The 22,092-nt window shown below is 41.1% G+C and overlaps 1 protein-coding gene across 1 annotated transcript in view; it reads right to left on the bottom strand.

Moving 5' to 3' along the window:
- The window catches only part of COL22A1 (collagen type XXII alpha 1 chain), a 236,856-nt gene that overhangs the window by 185,040 nt on the left and 29,724 nt on the right, over positions 1-22,092 (bottom strand). The window contains exons 2-3 of the mRNA XM_042466288.1: positions 16,692-16,856; positions 13,548-14,114 (exon numbers count right to left, since the gene is read on the bottom strand). Of these exons, the coding sequence (XP_042322222.1) occupies positions 13,548-14,114; positions 16,692-16,800 (676 nt within the window). The 5' untranslated portion in view covers positions 16,801-16,856. The remainder of the gene's footprint in view (positions 1-13,547; positions 14,115-16,691; positions 16,857-22,092) is intronic.

Consider the following 22,092-nt stretch of genomic DNA (forward strand, 5'->3'; position numbering starts at 1 on the left):
GAGATCTATTTCAATAGCCCGAGTCTAGGCACGTGTATAGAGATAGAGATAGCAGATGCTTTTTAAGAAATAAATTTATTTTAAAAAGGGATAGTAATAAGATAGAAAGAATGTTATAACACTCTTGCAAAAGCCCCCTTTGCATTGCAGGTCGAAGAACATAGTTACAGAATTCCTTCCAGACAAGCCATTGTTGAAAATAAACAAAAAGGCCTAAACGCACTAGCTAACACATTCCTAACTACTCACAGAAGATGGGATTTGTAGTCCTTTTGAGTTCCTGGAGCAGGGAGGGCCCCTGGCCTCTCGACCTGCATTCCCCTGAGTCTGTGCCTTCCAGACTCAAAGAGACAGCATCTGGCATCCCCCTCAGAAGAAGATCAAGGGAGAGACAAAGACCGCATGGCTGCAGAGTCCTTTTAAAGATTTCCCATAGAAAGTCTTGAATCTCGCGGATCCCTCCTCTGATGGTCAGTTAGACTTACATCAGCTATGATGTCACAGCTCCTTAGCATGTGATGTCATCTCTCATTAGCATGCCTCCTCCCAGATTAACCCTTTGTGTTCAGGGAGACAGTTCCAGATGGCTGGAGACCCAGCCATCACAGGGTCGTTCACTCTTCTTGCCACAACATGAACCGGTACGAGATGTGCTGGTCCGGTATGGCTAGAAATAAACTGTAAAGATCCAACAACACTTCTAAACAATCTTTTATCCTCAAAAGCTCTGTGTACTTCCTCTGACACAAAACTTGTGTAGTCATCGGAGTTTTCCACAACTTTGCACTCTGTAAACCACATTTCTCATTAACCTTTCAATTTCTTGCTTTGACTCAGCAAACAATTGCCCTCTTCAGTCCCATTCTACATTATCCCAAGTAAGACTTCAACTACCTAAATCTTTCAACGCAAATTTCTTTGACAATTCATTTTTCACCAACTCAATTTCTTTCTCTTTGATTTGGCTGCAACGCACAAATCGTCCCATCAGACAATAAAATTACATCTCCTTTTGTGTATACACAAGCATCTGCAACACTTCTCTTGTAACCTAACTTCTCCACATTCATCATGGCATAAATTCCAAGCTCTTGCACTTTGCTTGAGACCGTACAATGCTTTCTTCAACCTGTATATACATTCTGACTACCCACCTACTTCAAAACCTTGAGGTTGCTCCATGAAATCTCTTCTTTAACATTGGCATTTAAATAAGCCGTCCAAAATCAAAAATGCTCTACAATCAGATCTCTCTTTCCTGCACTTGCTAATACCATCCTTAAACCTCTGCTTTTGCGGTTGAGAAAAAAAGTTTGTCATAATTTTCAAACTGTTCCGTGAAAAGCCTTTTGCTACCAACCTTGCCTTATTTCACACTACCATCAGGCATGTCCTTTCCTTTTATAAAACCCACTGCAACCAATGACTTTTCTATCCTTGGGTCCCCTTTCTATTATTCAAAAACATCTTTCCTTCCAAGCAATCAAAATTCACACTCATTGCTTCACACCATTTCTCCTGTTTCCTCTCTAGGAAAATTTTCTATCTCAGCAAAACTTTTCGTTCTTCAAAGACTAAACAGGCTTTTGCATTGGTTCACCACAAATCTGTTCAGGAGATTTTCTAGTTCTTTGACTACGTTCTAGGTACAACTCTGTTGTCTGCCTCTCTCTTCCTCATCTCTGTCTACACTGGAAGTTGTGGCTTTCTTACTGAATCTCTTGTCCTCTGTCATGCGTGTAGTTTTTGGTCTGGGACATTTCACTATCTGAGGAGCTATCACTGCTACTTGTGGATGGTTCTTCTGTTTTACTATAACCCCTCCATTTCCTGAGATGCTTGGCTTTGGGTCTGAGTCTCTGCCTCACTTGAGTTGCCTAACTTCACAAACCTTCCTTATTGCATGAGTTTTCCCAACCAGCATATCTTTCAAAATGGCAGATCTTGAATGTCTACTCTTTTCCTCCAATAGAATTTGTAACTGTTTCCAGAATACCCCAAAAACATCATCTTCTACTCCTGGGTTCACCTTGTTTCTAAGCATGCAGGTGTGTACACATATGCATATTACCAAAGATTCCTTAGGTATTTAAAATTAGGAATTCTACCATATAGGACTCTATAAGGAATATCATCTATACTGCGAATGATAGAGCCATTGGTAATGGTACTGCTGTCAAAACAGCTTCACCCCAAAAATATCACTTACACCCGCGTCCAGCCATTCATACAAGCAGTTAACTTTTTGATTTCTTGAATCTTTCTCTCTGCAAGCCCACCTCACTAGGACATGCAGGATTGTTGTGGTGTGTGGTGTATGCCAACCTTTTGGAACCAATAAATCAATTTCATTAGATAAAATTCCCGCCTCTATCAGTTTTATAATTGTGTCCTACTCTGAAATCAAATTTTCTTTCAAACCATTCTTATCCAAGATTTTAAGTTTTGCCCAGCGTCTGACTTATTTTTCAGTATTCTGACAAATGTAAATCTAGTGTATCTGTCTACATTACCAAATAATACTTCATCCTCCTATAGATAAACAGCTTGCTTGGGCAACGTCAGCATGTACAAATTCAAAAGGTCTTCGTGCAATTCTTTTGTCTTTTTTGCACAGATATATGACTTAATTTTCACTTGAACTACAAATGGTACAATCCAAATGATTTTTCAGTCTGCCACTCCAGATCACGGCAACATACTGATTAGGTTCTTTAAGCATTTAAAGCTTGCATGGCCAAATTTTCTATGTAAACTCATGTCATACAATCCTTGGTAACGGAACATTATCTACATTGTTCATTTTCTAATTGTAATTATCAAGACTTTCCTCTAGGAAATAAAGCTATCTTTCTTTGGCCCTATTCCGCCAAAGCTCACCCATTTAACTTATCTTGCCAAAGATTCTTTCAAAAATTACAGTGAGTCCTGGTCTGTTAATCTACTGACTGATATAAATTGTTTTCCAACTCTCTCACATGTACACATTTAACTCGTGTTTAACCCCGGAATGTAAACAGATCCCATTTCTTAACTGAAACTTACTTCATTGCCATTAGCTAGAAATTACTGCATTAGTATTGGCAGATTTCCTATTTTCAATTAACTAAATGTCATTACACAATTACTGGGTTGCACCAGAATCATTAACCATAGAAATCTTTTCTATGTTCTCTTTTACATTGTGGCACGTTCCTTCTTGTTGTAACTGCCCCTGAAAAAATGTCGCTTGTTCTGTCTGTGTTGTTGAAAGTTCCGGCGTCTGCAGTCTGTTACTCTCTGTCTGTACTGGTCAGCAGCCAATTGTTGACAGTTTTTCTTTTGCAAATGTCCTGCCTTTCCACAGTGGAACAACGTCGTTTTTCTCTCGCGGGAGCTGCTCTTGGTGTTCTCTTAACTCAGGAGCCTGGGGTAGTCTTGGTGCTGATTTCTGTGAGTCTTCTTTTTCAGACACTCTTCTCTGATTTTCCTCCAAATTCTTGCTACTACAAGTCTCTGCTTAGTTCAGTCTCAGGCAGATCTGAAGACTGTTAGTGATTGAGTCCCAGTGAACTGTCTAAGACTCTAATAGGATGTAACATTGCTGTTCTTTGCTTATTGGACACCTCTTAATCTGCCTCCACAAACAGGTTTTGCATTTTCTTTAAATGTTCAATTACACACTGTCCTTAGTCACTTTTGTCTATAGATTCTTTTAGACCAAAGCATTTTGGCAAAAGCTGTAGTTGGAGTATGTAGCCTTTCAAGAGTCCCCAAACTTCTTTTGCGGAGCCCTTACTCTCACATCGTTTATCATGTCCTCCTCGAGCATCAAATACAAGCATGCTTTTCCTTGCTATCTCTTTCTTTGGCGGCTGCATTTGCATCGGCTGCTAGCCCCGTCTCGACTGTAGCCCATAAACCTTCTTTAATCAGTAGTGACTGTGCATAAACTTTCCAGGTGGAGTAATTGTGGATTTTAACTTGCTAACTTCAACACTTCCACTTATTTGTGCAGTGACTCAATTTGGCAAAGTCCTTCCTGAGTTTGCACAGCTGCCTCGTCTCGGGCTTTTCCAAAACACAAAACACTTCACTCACGAGATACCAGTGCAGCGATACACAGCTTGCTCTGATCGGTCGTCCACAAAACTTCTTTCTCTTCCAGGAAAGTCAGCTTCCTGTGGATGCTGGGGTGTTCCAGTAACTGGTCTGGGCCCATAACCCTTGTTAGGGATGATGGGAGTTGCAGCTCTTCTCCTGGCTTTCACTCTCACCACCCTGGTCGAGGAAGAACAACCAGTTTGACCAGTAGCTCTGAGAATTGGCTGAAGTGTTCTTCCAACTCTCTGCAGTCCTGCTGGTTCTTGTTCTGCTCTCAAGACCACCAGTCAACACAGTAGTCTTCTTATAAAAAGATCTACTTTTATTCTAATATAACACTATGCACAAACACTCCACTACTCACAAAATCCACTCTACTATACTCCTCAATACCCACACTACATACTCCTATACCCACAAAAAGTATTGCCATACATATTGCTTATAGAGACATTTGTCTCTCTATTCATTATACAGTTGCCACCTCCTGGGCGTTTACATACATTATGATTGACAAACCATACTTGGCTCAATCTAGCCCCACATGCATCATACATTACTGTCCACTCAATGACTCTCAGGTGATATCAATTTGCACTTTTCACTTTGTATTGCTCATAGGTCCTTGCTTTCAGGACTCTCATAATTACATTACTTAAACACCTGTGTGACAATCAATAACTTTTGCTGTGTCATGTAGTTTCAAATACATTCAATACATATTATATTTCTTGTGACTATATATCCCATGTGGCTTTTTCCTGACATGCTCTAGCTACTCTGTTTTTAAAACAGGGCAGAAGAATGGAAGGGCCAGATTTCATATTGCAGTGCTTTGTAGAAATGTCATGCTTTTCAATACATCATTCTTTCCTCACACCAGAATTTCAAAAGTTTTTTTTCCTGTTGGAGAAAACTGAGAGGGTACTCTGCACAATGAACTGTCTTCCATCAGGGCTAGCCTGGAAGAAGAGACTCCTCCCTCCCCCTCCATAACTGTCATCTTCTGGCCTATGAGGGAGTTGACCAGGCAGGCCCAGCTCCATCAGGGTTGGCCTGGAAGAAGAGACCCCTCCTTCCATTACTGTCATCCTCTGGCCTATGAGGGAGTTGACCAGGCAGGCCCAGCTCCATCAGGGTTGGCCTGGAAGAAGAGACCCCTCCTTCCATAACTGTCATCATCTGGCCTATGAGGGAGTTGACCAGGCAGGCCCAACTCCATCAGGGCTAGCTTGGAAGAAGAGACTCCTCCCTCCATAACTGCCATCCTCTGGCCTATGAGGGAGTTGACCAGGAAGGCCCAGCTCCACCAGGGCTAGCCTGTAGAAGAAGAGGCCTCTCTCCATTCCATCTGCCTTGGTCCAGGCCTCAGAGGGAGAGAAGAATGCTGGACCTGATCCTCTCCCCCTCCTCACCATTCCCTTCTCCTTTTGTGTCGTGTCTTTTTAGATTGTAAGCCTGAGGGTAGGGACCCATCTGTTATAAGCTGCCTGGATTCCCAGTGATTGGGTGGCATATAAATAAATCCTATTATTATTATTATTATTATTATTATTATTATTATTATTATTATTATTATGTGCAAAAAACATCAGGTTTTAATGTGTGTAGGGTGTATTAAAATGCTGAGATGATTTTTATTATCTAAAAAACCTCAATGGCCTCATATAGGGAGCTGTAGAGGGGTTTTTTTTGGGGGGGGCAATTTTTTAACTTTACTGAAGAACTCTGCTGAAAGGGGAGCTGAAAGGAACTGCAATATTTTAAAAAAATTGATTCCTTTCAGTAGGAAAGAAGAAACTCCGTGTTTTCCATCCTTTTGAAATCTGCCTGAGTTTTCAGGCAGTAACTTTCCACATAGCCCAGATACATCTAAATGCCCTTTAGTATAATCTATTTTTAAACACCTGTTCATAAACACATGCACAGACATGCACACACATACAAACATTCCTTCAATTTTTAATTACATGCTATCATTTGACAGTTGGTGTTCCCTTAGTGGATGTGTACAGGGCATAAGAAACTCATATGTATTATGGCAGTTTAGTTATTTATATCTCTAGGCCAATAGGTATTGGGCTACTAGTTAGCCAATGAAGCCCATTTTCTAGAAACCTGAGATGTGTTTTCTTTTTCTCTTCTCAATTTTATTGGATGTTGTCCACTGTTCTTTTGTTATGTTTGGTGCAAGTGTGTGTGTATTCTCAAGGATTTCTGTGCAAATGGATTTTTCCACCAAAAAGAGTCCATAAAACTGCCTCCCCCCCCCCCATGCCTAGTGCCCTTTCTTGTCCTACAGGAAGCCTTAATACATTGAGATATGTTGATTAATACGTTGAGGGACACCTGATTTAAGGAGACTACGCGTGAAAGGGATCTAGGAGTCCAAGTAGACCACAAGTTGAACATGAGTCAACAGTGTAATACAGCAGCCAAAAAAAGTCAATGTGATTTTAGGCTGCATCAATAGAAGTATAGTGTCTAGATCAAGGGAAGTAATAGTGCCACTTTATTTGGCTTTGGCCAGGCCTCTCCTGGAATACTGTGTCCAGTTTCAGGCACCACAATGCATAAAGGATGTTGACAAATTGTCCAGAGTAGGGTGACCAAAGTGGTGAAGGGCCAGGAAACCATGCCTTATGAGGAAAGACTTAGGAAGCTGGGTATGTTTAGTCTGGAGAAGAGAAGGTTAAAAGGTGATATGATAGCCCCGTTTAAGTATTTGAAGGAGTGTCACCCTGAGGATGGAGCAAGCCTTTTTTTCTGCTGCTTCAGAGAATAGGACTCAGAACAATAGATGCAAGCAACAGGCATGGAGATTCCACGTTAACACTAGGAGGAACTTCCTGAGAATAAGAGCTGTTAGAGAGTGGGACACAGAAAGTGGTGGAGTCTCCTTCTTTGGAGGTCTTTAAACAGAAGCTGGTGGCCATCTGTCAGGGATGTTTGATTATGATTTCCTGCATGGCAGGGGGTTGGCCCTTATGGTTGCTTCTAACAGTGATTCTATGATTGTATGATTCTATGACATAAAGCTTTCTGACTGCATAATCCTGTCATAATCTTCAATTTATCACCCTTTTGTTTCTCAATGGGTCTTTGTGGTTCATACTTTCCATGGCAGTAGCAAGCATCCATGAACCAATATGGTGAAGTGGTTTGAGCACTGGACTATGACTCTAGTGAACAGGGATGAAATCTCTACTTGGCCATGAACACCCACTGGGTGAGCTTGGGCAAAGTCACACACTCCCAGCCTCAGAGGAAGGCAAAGGTAAACCACCGCTGAACAAATCTTTCCAAGTGAATCCCCTAAAATAAAGGTAATGTGGTCCCTTGTCATGAATGTCTAGATAACCAACTGTAGGGGGTGGTGATCATTTCCATTACTAAGCCGAAGAGCTATAATTGCCTGAGGCCTGCTGTGGTGGTCATGTGGCCAGCATGACTGCACCAAATGCTGTTACCTTCCCACTGAAGTGATACCTCTTTATCTGCTTGCATTTGAATGCTGCTGGTAGAAGTTGGTACTAATGACAGGAGCTCACCACATCATATGGCACTTAGGCCTTGAATTGCCAGACTTCCAATCTTCTAACCATCACAACTGGCATCTTAACCACTAAGCCACTGCATCCCTCAGCATTGCCTAAAGTTGGAAATGATTTAAAGGCACACAACAAGAAGTGAGCATGCTTTGAGTCCCACCCTGGGGAAAAGGTGGGCTATAAATAAAGTGATGAATGGATTCTTAAAACCAGCTATTGTGAAGGCTATGAGGGCCAATTGTAATTTCCATATCATTCTGACAGGGCAAAGATCCCCAAAATTGGCCAATGAACAGCCAAACATATTGATCAGTTTCACCCACCCATTGAACAATTGAAGGGTTTTGTTTCTGCAGCATTTCCCTCTCCTGCTGCTGAATAAGCTGGAGGGCCTCCAGGGAGTTGGGCAGGGGGTCTGAGGCTTTCTACAAATCTTATGTCCTTTTAATCAGCTTCCATGTTTCAACTGTATTTATTTTTGCTTGACTGTTTACTGTTATTTGTCTTGCCTGCAATTTGGAAGAGGGACTTCTATCTTAATGACTTACATAATTAACTAAACCATGCACAGTCCATCAAATTATTTGTGCATGGTTCTATGGTGTGCAAAACCATAACTTTAAAATCTGCAGATTATCACACTGTCTGAAAGTATGAAATCTAACCTTTGGGTGTAACTTCAAGAGCTCTCAGGGGAACTTGGGACATGCGACCTGCAATTTTAAATAACATAAATAACCCATCCACTCCAAAACAAGCATTATGCTGTACCACAGAGAGGAGGAAGAAATATTCTTAGCTGGCCAGTTCAATCTAATCGACTTTAATTGCCATGTGTATGTAAACCACATGTTAAGCAAAACAAGGTCTGAGATTAGAAAGCACTGCAGGATGAATTCCAAAGGCTGTCTAAGGCTTATATATTACTAGTGGGGAGAAAGCAAGGAAGAAAGAACAAAGTCCTACATTCCCATCCCCTATGGATGGAAAGCTCACCCCCCCCCCAAAAAAAAACCTGCCTAATGGAGGATGTCCAGCATGCCATTATATTCAGGAGATTATCAGACAGGGAACGGGAGTGAAACTTGTTCTTATTCCATCCATGACACCAGTTGTGAGAAAGACATTCTCACATGTCGCACCGACCCTGTCATTGACTTGTCAGTGAAGTGGAATTGCATTAGTGGGTTCTTCCATTAATACAAAATGAAGGGCAAGGACAGGACAATTCCACTTCACTGACTGGATAATGACAGGATCAGCACAACACCATATGAAAGTATTTCAGCCAATTGGTGTCATTGGCGCTTCCTGGATGGAAGAATGTCCAGATCAGTGTGATGTCATCTGAAAATCCTTCCCGTGATCACATGGGAAGGACAGGACAAAAACGGGACAAAGATGTCCCGTCCCCCATATGATGATCTCCTCAGTCTTCTAAAAATTAGCTTTCCAGGAACTTCACTCCTCCAGGAAAGCACATTATTGTAGGGCTAGCATTGCATGTCCTTTTACAGGTGGAAATGCATGGCACTCAAACATGGGAGCTACTTGGTATGAGTATGAAAATCATTGTCCTTTTCTCTTCCTAAAAGGACATTTGTGTATACTGAACTAAAAACTGACTTAACCAGAGGTGGGAATGTTGTCATATTATTCTAAACACACAGTGTTCAACTCTGTGTGCTTTTGTTTTTGTTATGTGCCTCCAAAGTATCATTGTTTGGATGTTATTGGATTTGCTATATGGCCAACATGGCTACCCCAGATGATTTTTAGATTTCAAGATACCACGTTTTAGCCATCAGAGGGCAAGAGAGAGCCAGTGCACTGAAACTTTGCTATCTGAGGCTTCTGCCTCCAACAAAGGTAAAGCAATGCTTTACCGCTACACCATTTAAAGTTTTGTGATACAAAACATGAAGACTTCTTGAGAAATTCAGTGTTCTCTACCTACATAGGAGCATGTGGCTTCACAGAGGAAGGAGACATGTTGAATTTCCAAGGAAACATCTTCTTTGAATTGCAAATGGATATTAAATTTCCTTGAATTTGAAAAGCTACCAGTGACTACATGGCCAAATGGGGAGGTGCCAGCCTGAAGACTTCAAAAGCTTGCAACATGTAATTGTGCATTTTGGCTGGCCCAATAAAGGTATCATTGTTTGGATGCTAAAGAAAGAAGTCTGTTTCATTTTTGTTGATGTATAAGCTATTCTGTGAAACTTTTCAGGTATAAATATTTCACATCAACACAAGTTAATTGGTACAACAAGAATAAAGCCATTATCACCTGAAAACAACAACACGGCAAGGATCATCATTTTGGAAAGTAGGCTACCTTCAAGATTAATTGTAGGATAAGAAACCATTTTGTGTTTACCATGAACAACTGGGGAAGGGTAGCACATAATAAAGCAGCTGTTGTTTAAGATACAGCTGCAGATACTAGTTAAAAAGTTAACAAAACTAATTGGGAAAATCACTCAAAACAGATATGATTTTTTTTAAAAAAAATAATTAGTCATACATTATCCTTCTGCTGTCATGAAAAGTCATCACTCAATCAAGATGGTTAAGTACAGTTTGGTATGTTGACAGACCCCAAGGGTAAAAATACCTTATAGTTACATACTGAATGCATGTGTCAACTCTTATGTGGTGTTTATCACCATGACATCTGTCATGGATTACAACACTATGTGTTTCCATAGTTCACTCTGGATGTCTCACATTACTTTGTACAGATGTAGTAAGGACTCTGCTGGACAACGTACAAACAAATAACAATGCAGACAGTGGTATACATGAATGAAGAGGTTGTGAAAATAGCCCACTTTATGGGCAAAGGATGGAAACTCTTTTCTCTAGGCTTCTGAAGATCAAGAAAATAGAGGAGACAAATCATTACATTGAAAGAGAGATACTGTGACCAAAGTGTGGATTCTCTCTCACACATATACACAAACAATCATTTTCTCTTCCTTATAATTAAACTGAAGACCAAGTGTAGTTTTTCTTATCTTGAGTACACATAGAAGTCTTCAAATATTTCATTTCTGTATTCAGGAATGAAAAATTTCAAAAGTATTCTCCCTACTGGGTGAAATTACAATGATTTTCTACATTTTTGATGATTTTTCACATTTCAGGACTTTTTGGTGGGTGAATTCCTCATTTGGACAGCAATACTAGGACCAGGGTATGTAAAAATGTTTTATAGACTTCTTTCTTGTCAAAGATGCATAAAATTTGTGCATTTTACCTTGGAGTAAAACCTAACTGAAGACAGAAAGATTAGTTTTCCACAAGGCTTGCCCCCAAATTCTATGTTTGACAAAATTCAAGATATATTAAAACTTGATTTAAAGTCTGCTTAGTTTGAGATGAAGAAAGGCTTAGCCAGTCATAGAACAGCCCAGGTGACTCTTAGTCTGCATTTGCAGTGTAGAAATAATCCATGTTGATAAACTGCCATGGCTCAGTGCTATAGAATTCTGGGAATTGCAGTTCTGAGAGATGTTTAGCTTTCTCTGTCAGAGAGCTCTGGTGCCAAATCAAACTACAAATCCCAGGATTCCGTAGCACTGAGCCATGGTAATTAGTCAATCTAGATTATTTCTGCAGTGCAGATGCAGCCTCAGACATGATAAAATTGCCATCCTAGTTGGATCAGGGAGGCTGTACCAAAAAGGGCAGGGGGAAGCATGAGGACTTCTCAGATCTCACTCACCATCCCTGATTTGGGGGCTAATCAGATGGTGCCTAAGGAGAGGCTTGCTACCACCCCTTTGCTTGCTGGGTTGGGGCCGTGCCAACTGCACCCCATGCCTCCAGCCCAGCTGGTTCACAGTGCAAAAAGGGACAGCAGAATGCTATTCTTTTAGTACTGGGAAAAGGGCACCCTTGCCGCCATGGTGGTGGGGGTTTTTTTTTTTTTTTTTTTGGCATTTCTTCAGCACAGCGTGTGCTGAAATGCCTCAACTCTGCCCACCATGTGGTCAGATGGGCTGCATGATGCCGCTTTGGGGGTGGTGTCAGGGCATGAGGCGTGTAGTCACCACACCCCCACTCCACTCTGATGCCGGCTCATAGTACCGGTCTGTACAGCCTCTTAGTTATCCAACACAGATCCTTTCTTAGGAGAAAAAATGTCATATGTGCCTTAACTTCCAATGCCTCAATGAAAAATCATTTAATGCCTCATAGTATCATTTTTTAAAATCATATGATGCCTCTATAGAAAACATGAGAACATCACTCCTATAAAGACACTGTATGCTCAAGAAGACAGTGATATTGCAGTTTTTAAGCAGCCCTAACTCAGTTTCCCCATTTGCATCCTTCTGAAATCAAAGTATGTATGGTCAAATCTTCATTGTGGAGTTTTTAAAAAATGCTTGTGGCTCCCTCTTCCTATGCACCACCTGCTACATACACTTGGTAACCAGGGATTACCAAGAGATAACTGGGTTTGAAGTAGTTCTAACTACTTTAAACAATCATACTCTAAACCTGAGCTCAGGACAGGAGACTAATTATATCCTTGAATTAACTCTTACTTTTCTTAAGACTTTTTCCTTCACCCTAAATCTACAACAGTTGGCTTCAGCTCAGCAGATTCTTTTCTTAGCAAATATCTCTCTCCTGCCTCATCCACAGTCCCAATATCTGCCATACCCTCCTGCCTCCGTTTTTCCCTGCAGTGTCACAGGGAAAAAAAAGTGTGTGTGTGTGCATGAAAAGCTTTAATGCAGCTACAGGGTAAACCTCACACCCTGTTTTGTTGTGTTCCTTTGAGCCCAACCTGCATTTTCATCCCGTCCTTGTTTCATATCAGACTGTGAAATTATGTACATTGTTTCCTGCAGGGAACTTTTCACATATTTTAGTATGCATTTTCCCTAATATATAGCCTTTTTAACGCATTTTTGTATACATTTTCTCCCACAGCCTAAAGAGGTTTTGTGCACATTTTTTTCCACATAGATCTTTTGTTTGCTTGTCTTTAATTCCAAAGGGAATTCTGCTTACTGAGCTGTTTGATAGTGGAATAGACTGCCTTGGAGAGTGATGTACTGTGTTTTGAAGGTCTTTAAACAGAGACTGGATAGACCTCTGGTTGGACTGAAAATGCTTTAGTTATATATTTCCAGTTCACAGTGAATTGGAATAGATGGCCTTTGTGGTCTCTTCCAATTGCCATTCTATGACAGAAACCTGAAAGATAAACTCCCTTTTTTCCCTAACAGTTTTATCAGATTCAAAGATATAGCCATTTTAGTTTGGAAAATCAGTATGCAAAGGGATCATGTAGCACCTTTGTGACTAACTGAAAGAAAGGAGTTGGTAGTCTACAAAAACTCATGCTACCAACTTTGTTTTCAGCTAATCTCAAAATTGCTACAAAATCACTTTGTACAGAGTTTTAGTGATGAACTGGATATATTTTTTTAAAGCAGTCAATATTTTCTTTTCTTTTCTCTGTTCTGAAGGTTGTTCTTCATCAATCTATGATGATAGCTGTAACTCTCTATGTGATGACTTATTTTGTGCAAATAGCAAGTATAAAATGAGGGAAAGTTCCCATGTAGTGATATTACAATTCTGTCACATATGAGGTACAGAGATGATTTAGAATTATATCCAGTTGAAATGATGTCCTTCAGTTCAAGATCACAGTAACAGACATAAAGATCCACTGACTTCAGTCTGACTGTTGATTTAAATTCAGGATAACAGGGTTGCGCAATGAATCAGATATATATTGAAACTGTTAGACAGAAATAATAAATATATACAGAGATTTTGCAATAAAATTACCAACCTGATATCTGTGAAGGACTTCCGAGTACCAAATACCTTTATATATTGCGCATTGTTTTGCGACAAATAAGGGGTTTTCTTACTTACTCTCACAAAGCCTCCTCCTCAGCTTTCCACGAATCTTATCAATGGCATTGTAATCAGACACATGGAAGACATGGGCAGATTTAGGCTCAGATGCCATCTCATCCAGTTCTTCTTTAAGTGCCTCTCCAACACCCACAGCAAAGATCCTGATTCCTGCTTTATGTGCTGCAGTGGCTGGATCCAAGACGTAATCCTGGCTCCGACCATCAGTTAGAAGGATAGCTACTTTTTTGATAGCGCTGTCACTTGGCCTTCCACCAGCCTCTGCAGAAAAGCTGTATCTATTAATGTACCTCAAGGCATCACCCGTGTTTGTATTGCCTCCATAATATTTGATGTTCTTTGCAGCCTCCTTGATTTCTTCCCAAGTTTGGTATCTTCCAAGGTCAAACTCAGTGGTTGGTCTATCACTATAGCGGATGACACCAACGCGAGTTTTGTCTGGTCCAACCTCAAAGGTGTCTACTAAATTAGCTACCCATTGGCGAACCTTCTCAAAGTCCTCTTTGCCCACACTGGAGGAGGTATCCAAGATGAAGATGAGATCGTAGTGAACATTCTTACAACCTGCATGGGAAACATGAGAAGCTGTTGAGATATGGTAGAGGAAAGCAGTCACCAGCATCAGCAGCTCCAGATACATTTCTGTTCAGCATCCCGCCTTTTGAGGGAACTTCTTGCTAGCTGCCATCTCTCTTGTGTGCAGAACATGTTCCACCTTGGAGACCCATAGTGAGTCTGCTGTCAAAGTTGTAAAAGATCTAAAGTAGATTCAAACACAGTTTTTGCTTTATTATGCAAACCCGCTCTGTATGTTTGTGTTGCAGCTACTATGCCTTGGTTCAACCCTTTCGCCTACTCTGTCTGCATGTCTATGAGGCAACTATTTTCCTTTGAAATCTTAACAGACTGCTCTCTGTTCCCCCACCTTCCATTCCCCTTTGATGCAACATGCTGTAAAAACCCTTGGCAGATCAAAAGTTGCCTGCCTTCAATGTGCCTTAGCTGACTCTAATCGCAAGCAATTGGCATTCCATGTTTTCACTTTAAAAGGCCATTATTATCTTTTATTTATTGTTTGCCTGAAGAAATGTTTTCCTTTTCAAGCATGAAAACTTTTACAGGATTTTTTCTTTAAAAGAAAACAAATCGAGAGTCTTGACAACAGAGTGATTCATTGAATTGGAGAACAAATTCCTTAGATAAAGATAATTCAGTTGTCATGAAACTCTTTCTCTAACTCACACACACACACACACACACACACACACACAAAAAGGGGGGGGGGAGGCAAGTCATTGGGAAAAAAGCCAAGGACCACACCCCATGACAACATTTTGGGAGAACAACTTATCATCCTGAAATATAAGAGTCTTATATTTAAATTATTCCATTCAGAGAATGAATAATGATATAAAGCAAAGGTTACAAATTAGCTACTCAGATATTTATCACATATCATTCAATGAGGCCCAGCAGTGGTGGCACATTTCCCTAAAGAAATGTTGATCATAACTAACATCACTTACAAAGAGGTTGGGGTCATAGATCCCTAGCGTTCCATAATCTTCTCTTGAAATGCCTTCCATCACATAAAGAAGTAAGTTCTAAGGTGTGCAAAATAGCAATTCCATTAGATCAGGGCAGCTTTCTATAGGAATTGACAACATACCATAAATTTATGGCAGATGCATAGCTTCTGTGGAAGTAGACTAAGTCTATGAAAACTTATGCTACAATTTCTTTTGCAGTCCCAAAAGTGGGACTGGGTTGGCATATTTTACTTCAACACCACCTAAGGTTTTCCTGATGTAAAATCATGAAGACTTCTTGAGAAATTCAGTGTCCTCTGCCTAACAAAGGGGCCTGTGGCCTCACAAAAGATGGAGACACACTGGATTGCAAAGAAAGTATCTTTTTGTGTGGCAAATGGATGTTAAATTTCCTGGACTTTGAGAATCACCCAGTAGCCACATAGCCAGAAGGAAGTGGTGCATACCTCTTGCACTAAGAAAAAATGCAAAATACAGGCTTATGACTAACATTTCAATTTTTTTCTCCTGTATGGTTTTAAACACCTTGCCTGATGAAGAAGCCAGTGGAGATGCAAAAGCTTGCAACATGTATATTGTGCATTTTGTTGTTCCAATAAAGGTATCACTGGTGGATTTTTTAAATATTACTGAAACTTCTTCTACAGAGAGAGACGGTGCAATGCCACCCCTTTCCTAGCTGGTTCAGGGCCACAGCAACATCATGCCACAGCACTGATCTGGCCTTTTGAGGGCCACCATAGCTGCATTTCCACAGCTATACTCCTTTTTTCACACTCAAAAGGATACCATAGCTGCATTTCCACAGCTATAAGGCACTCTTTTGGTGCTGCGTCATATGGACGCAGTGCCAGAGGAATGCCATGATGCCGCTTGCCATGTGGAGTAGCATGCGGCATCAGGACACCCGGCGGGGGGGCGGATTTGAGCATGTGTCATGAGGACACTATGCCCCAACTCTGCCCTCATGCTGGCCCTAATGACTGGTGTGTACAGGGCCTAAGTCTCAAAAATACTACCAGATCCCTTTCCATTAAATTAAGAGAAGACTACTTAGCAACTGGCTACAAGGGCCACAAGTAGACTGTGGAGAAATGCTGCACTAAAGCAAAATCTATGAGAAAGCAGAGTTCAGAGTTCAAGATCAGGACTATTAATGTGAATTTCAGGACCAAAGCCTAAGATCTAGGTGACATAGGAGGTGGGATGTGGTAATCTCATTAAGCATGGCACATTAGGCATCAACCACAATTGCACAGAATGTGTCATTCAAATATAAAACTCCAAGTCTAACAAATGATGAAAGTACACACACGCACATACACACACGCACACACACTTTTCAAAGTACCACACTCATCATGATATCCCTATCCTTACTCCAGGATAGACAACAGAAGAAAGGCCAGGGACTGAGATCTGGCAATCTGGCATGTGGTAGAAGTTCAAGCTTCCTATACAACAGTGCTCCAACTACTGACAGATCCTGTGCAACATTTCCCATGCACCCAACAAGGCTATAGTAAAAGTTATGTTGTCTTTGGTACTATGCCCCTGTTACATTTCTTTTGCAAATGATGTTTGCACTTACCTGCTCTTTGAGCCTGAGTGTTCTCTCCGCCCCACAGAAGTAGCAAAAGTATCAAGAGAGAAGGGATCTGATATCTTCTTGCAAGGAACATGACTCCCTCCTTCTCCATCAGAGTTTTCTCCTTTCTCCCCCTTCCACGGTGGGAGTTATTCTATAAATCCATGTCTAGGTAAAGAACCAAAAACAAAGCAAAACAGAGAAATAAAGGGAATTCAAAGCAAGTATAAGGTTATGGTGTCACCTATCTATGGGGGCAGGAGAAGGACTTGGGAAAAATAGAGGAAATGGTTTCCCAACTGTACATTCTTTCTTATGGATAGTGCTTCCTCTCCCCTGTTTTCCTCGAGGGCCTGCAGACTGTACACAGACAAAGCAACACAGAGTTCACCAGTGTTTGAAAGAGCAGATTAAAAGGTCTTTGTTGCAGGCTCAGCCCCAGTTGTCAGAAGGGGGAAGATTACCACATTATTTAGGTTGAAATGAGTCCATCTTTGACAGTATGTTCAGAGCAGCAGACCGGAAATTATCCCTGGGGCTGGCCTCTCTTGCTTCCATGTTAGACTTGTGCCTTGTTGGGAGGCTTGTTTATGATAGTTCCTTCCGACCTGAATTGACCAAACATTGTGAAAAAGTTGCAGACTCATCCAACAGCTTTTGCCCCAGCTGTGCTCATACCTGCTCAACGCTGGTTGCGCCATCCTGTGTAAGATGGTGTGCTTTCTACGCAAAGCAAAACAAAACCCCAAAACAACAAATCTCACTTCTTGTGCAAAGACAAGAGGTGAATTGGGGAAAGTGGAGCAGGCAGAAGGAGTTCAAAATCAGAAGGCCGTTCAAGCAGCAGCAAAACATATGGCACAAATTGCCCTGAGATATTTGTTCTGACAAGGTAGGCTCATAACTATTCTAAATTTCTCAGGGCTTACAGAAACAGCTTGAAGTTGCTTTGAGGAAAGGTGAGGGGGGGGGGGAGTGACTGGATCATACTGACATGTACAAACCAGAGCTTGGAAAAGTTACTTTGTTGGGCTACGACTCTCAGAATATCCCAGTCAGCATGAACACTGGTAGCATTGTGAGGAAACCAGCCTTGGATCTATATACTGGGTCTACTGATGCTGCAGGAAGAAATATATAGTATGACCATCTATATGCAATTTAAAGTGGTTTGGTCCATACTATCTAAATGTCCTGATTTGCCCTGGTTAATTCTCCACCATCCCACTCTCTTTAGCTGCTTTTAAATGTCCCAGTTTCTCCCTTCCCTTCCCTCTTTCCCCCTTTGTCCTCAGCTTACGTTTATTGTTACAAACTGTGTAGTAATTCTAGTCTTCCAGTTGCTCAATTAAGTCATCAGAGGCTCAGGAAAAAGCAAACTGCTGCAGGCTCTCCTAGCTTGTGCATTCTTGCCATCTTGACCAGAATCTGGTGTTGCTTGGCCTGAAGTACTAGGTTTTCATTTTTGAAATGTTGGAGGGTATATCGGTCTAACGTTTTCCCAGTTTTATGCTACAAGTAAAGATGGAGCTTAATTGTCCCATTTCCTCTTCTTCCTAACTCCCAAGGGGGAAAACAGCCAGTAAAAATGTGATACAAGCTAACAACCGAAGTATTGTAGTTTGTAGTGCTTGGCAGCCTCATGCGTAAAACATTATGCTCCATATCCATGCCACAAGGCCTCAGTTTACACGTAATAGCTTCTGTTTCTCCCATGTCCTGTTTGACTTCCTTGTTTAAATAGTTGCTGTAGAGGATTTGGGAGACAGAGCTTCCTCTGAGCCCAGCCCTTTCCGCCACTCTTTTCTTCATCTCCCTTCTGCCATTTGGGATGACAGAAGCATAATAGTGCCTGATGAATTTTCTCTTAATTTCTGGTATGAATCTGTTTGCTTTGCATTCATTCATTTGCTTTATTTACACACACACACACACACACACACCATTTACAAGCAATAATCTGTATGTTATCCTAGAACCACAGAATCTTATAGTTTGGAAGGGACCACAAGGGCCATCTAGTCCATGCCTGCCATGCAGAAACACACAACTAAAGAACACCTGAAAGATACCCATCAAACTGCAACTGTTCCAATGCTGAACTGCTCTTGCAGTAAAGAAGTTATGCTTAATATTAGGTGGACTCTCTTTTATTTTAGTTTTAATCCATTGGTTCATCTTCTGCTTTCTGAAGGAACCAAAAACATGTTTGTTCCATCTTCCACATGATATCACTGTTATATAGATGGCTTTGTTTTATACTGGCAATCCTAGAGCTCAGCCTGATAGGGACTTGAGTGGATCAGTCCCTGTGGATTATTTACATTTTTATCACTTAAGTGTAATATTTTATCTCAAAGTAAAAATATCTTAAATGTATTTTGGTTGGTGGTTTTCTGGGGGAAGGGGGGTAATTCCAACACAGGATTTGGATATATGAGATGGTAGATGGTCAGGTACCTTCTGATAGATGCATTAGTTAAGGAGGAATGAAGTGCAGAGCTAGGTTTCAGTTCTGGCAAGGAAAGACATGTCAGGCTGGAAAGCGTTCATGTTTCAAGGACATAAATTCATCCTGAAACTTTCCAAAACAGTATGACAGTTTAAAAAACAAAAGAAAGAATAGGTCTGTTTACAGACAGCTTCTCTTACTGGTGTATTTCAACTCCTTTCCAGCAGGTGTCCTAACAACACCATGAGAGCTAAAAACATTTCTGCAGTAAACTACATCTTTGCCAAAACGGAGTTCCAGTGCCTAATTTATGAAGACAATTCCTCATGCTTAGTAATTTGGAAAATTTAATCCTGGTCCATCTTGTAATATCACAAGGCTGGATTCAATGTCAACCTAGTTGAAAGAGGAAGGCTATTAGAATAACTATCTACAATTCATAATATGCTTTTTCCTGCCACAGAAGCTAGACAATCCTGATGCAAATGAAAACAAGAATGTTGAAGACTTATTTTATAAGTGTAAAGATGATGATAAGTGTGTGGGATGGGGGTTGCCATGTGGTTTAGAAGTCTTTGCAAAATAGCACCATGTAAACTTACCCTAGTACTGTTATGATCAAAATAACCAGAAGCACTAAAGCAGCTATTTTAAAAATATGGGTAGCTGTGTTGGATATATAGCAAAGTACAGTATTATCCAAAATCCACAAGACAGTGATTCCTTTATTGGGACAACCAAAATGCACATTATACATGCTGCAAGCATTTGAAGCTCCACTGGCTTCTTCATCAGGCAAAGGTGTTAAAAATGATACCGGGGGGGGGGGGTGTTATAATGTTAGTCTTAGCCCCGCATTTGATCAAGATGTTGTAGTTGTAGTCCTTAGTTACTTCTAACAATAATGCCTGGTAATGTTGAGGGCTGTGGGAAAAGAGGAAGACCATCTACCAGATTGATGGATGCAAACAGAGAGGCCAGGGCCATGAATCTGCAAGAGCTGAACAGGGTGGCGGAGGATAGGACAACTTGGAAATCTCTCATTCATAGAGCCGCCATAGGTCAAAATTCACTTGAAGACAGCTAACAACCACAACTAAGGCAGGGTATACACCGCCAGAAAGAGGCGCCTCCTCAGAGCCTCTCTTTGCTCCGCAGGAGCGCCACAGCAACCAAATTGCACGGCACTGCTGCAAAGCAAAAAGGAGCACCTGGAAGCAGCTCCTTTTTGCGGCAGCACTGTGACACCACAAAGTGCCAGAGACGGCACAGTGACGTTGCAGCCCCATCACCAGATGCGGTGCAGCTGCGATGTCACCATTATGCACCGTGTCTTGTGGCGTGCAGCAGCTGCAGCACCCCTGTCACGTGCAAGGGTTGCCATGCATGTGGGCGCTCTGCCCACCAGGCAACCCTCACATGTGACGAGGGCTCCTCAAAGGCCTGTCTATTCTGGGCCAAATATTAGAATTTTATCACTTATCTCATTATCCTGCTTGAAAAATTAGATTAGCATTGAGAAGTAATTCTTATCAGGCTTGTTTGTTAAATAGTTTTAATTCTACACCACCGGGACCAAATCAAGATATTTGGCTGAAGTGCAGGATAAGATGTGATCCACCAAAGGCAGCTCTAAATGGCTCTTATATAAGAGGAGAGGGCAGACCCTTGTCCTTCTCTTTAGGTGCACACAAAAGCAAACTCCTCTAGTTTCTCCTAACTTGTGTGTTCTTCCTTGAGGCCTTTTGCCACCTTGACCACACTCTGATGTTGCTTGGCCACAAGTGTAAAAAGTTGGAGGGTATGCACAAATCCTGACTCAGGAATAAATAAATAAATAAATAATAAACTTTATTTGTATATCGCCCTTCGAAGCATCAGGGCGGTTCACAGCAAATATCATACAATTAGGAATGAGGTCTATGTTCCATAAACAGATGAGTCAAACAACAGATAAGCCCCTGGGTTGCTGAAGTCCTATTCTATGTAAGGTAATAATGAGTCCAGCCACACTCTTGAATCAAGTAAAATGAAATATGGGCACAAAATGTGGTGAATGCCATTCCTGGTCAATGTATCCAACAGGATCTGAGATATAGCACATTAACAGTCTGTCTACAACTACAACAACCTCACCCTCAAAAATTATAAATGAGCCAAGATAGATATTCTTCACCATCTCTCTCTAGTCACTATCCTCAGTTCTCCTCCTGTTTTATGCTCCCACAGAGTCCTTTGACTTAACAAGTAGTCACCTGGGACATTGTAATGTTAGCAACATATTGAGCCTTGTTTAGTATTCTTATATGGCCTTGGGATAAATGTTAGATTAATCATCATCATCATCATCATCATCTTGTCCTTAGTTAATTTTATCTTCCTGGCCCTGAAGAAATATTACCGAACTTATCCCAGTGTACATTAAATTGTACTTTTTGTCATCTAGAGAAGAAAACACAGAAGAAACAAAATATGGGGGGGAGGGGTTGTTCTCCTTTTTTGTTGTTGTTGTTATGCAGAACAATCCCATGCTCCCCAAAATATACTTAGTTAGAACTCACATGCATTGATCTCTTGCGTATATAATCAGATACGATGGCTTTAGAAGAGCTATTAATGGTCCCCTGACAGAGCAGCAGCTCTGAAATTCCACAGCAAGGGCCAGCTGAGACTCAATATATTTTTGCCTGCTGCAGACAGACACATGGAGTCAGAGGGCTAAACCAAATGGAATGCCCCATCCAGGGGAATGGAATAACACAACATTTTCATGCCTTTTATAAAGCTTCAATCTCTCCCTCTACTCACAAACAATGAAGCTATGGAAGAACTAGAATATCCCCATCACACTTCCCAAGCCAGTTCCCAAATTACTACCAGGCTTAAACAGGGGCTCATTTTAAACAACTGAATCATGCAGTCATCTTCTGCCATTTTTAAAAAATGCTATAC

Source organism: Sceloporus undulatus, chromosome 4 (genome assembly GCF_019175285.1).
Source record: "Sceloporus undulatus isolate JIND9_A2432 ecotype Alabama chromosome 4, SceUnd_v1.1, whole genome shotgun sequence".
Classification (NCBI taxonomy): Eukaryota; Metazoa; Chordata; class Lepidosauria; order Squamata; family Phrynosomatidae; genus Sceloporus; species Sceloporus undulatus.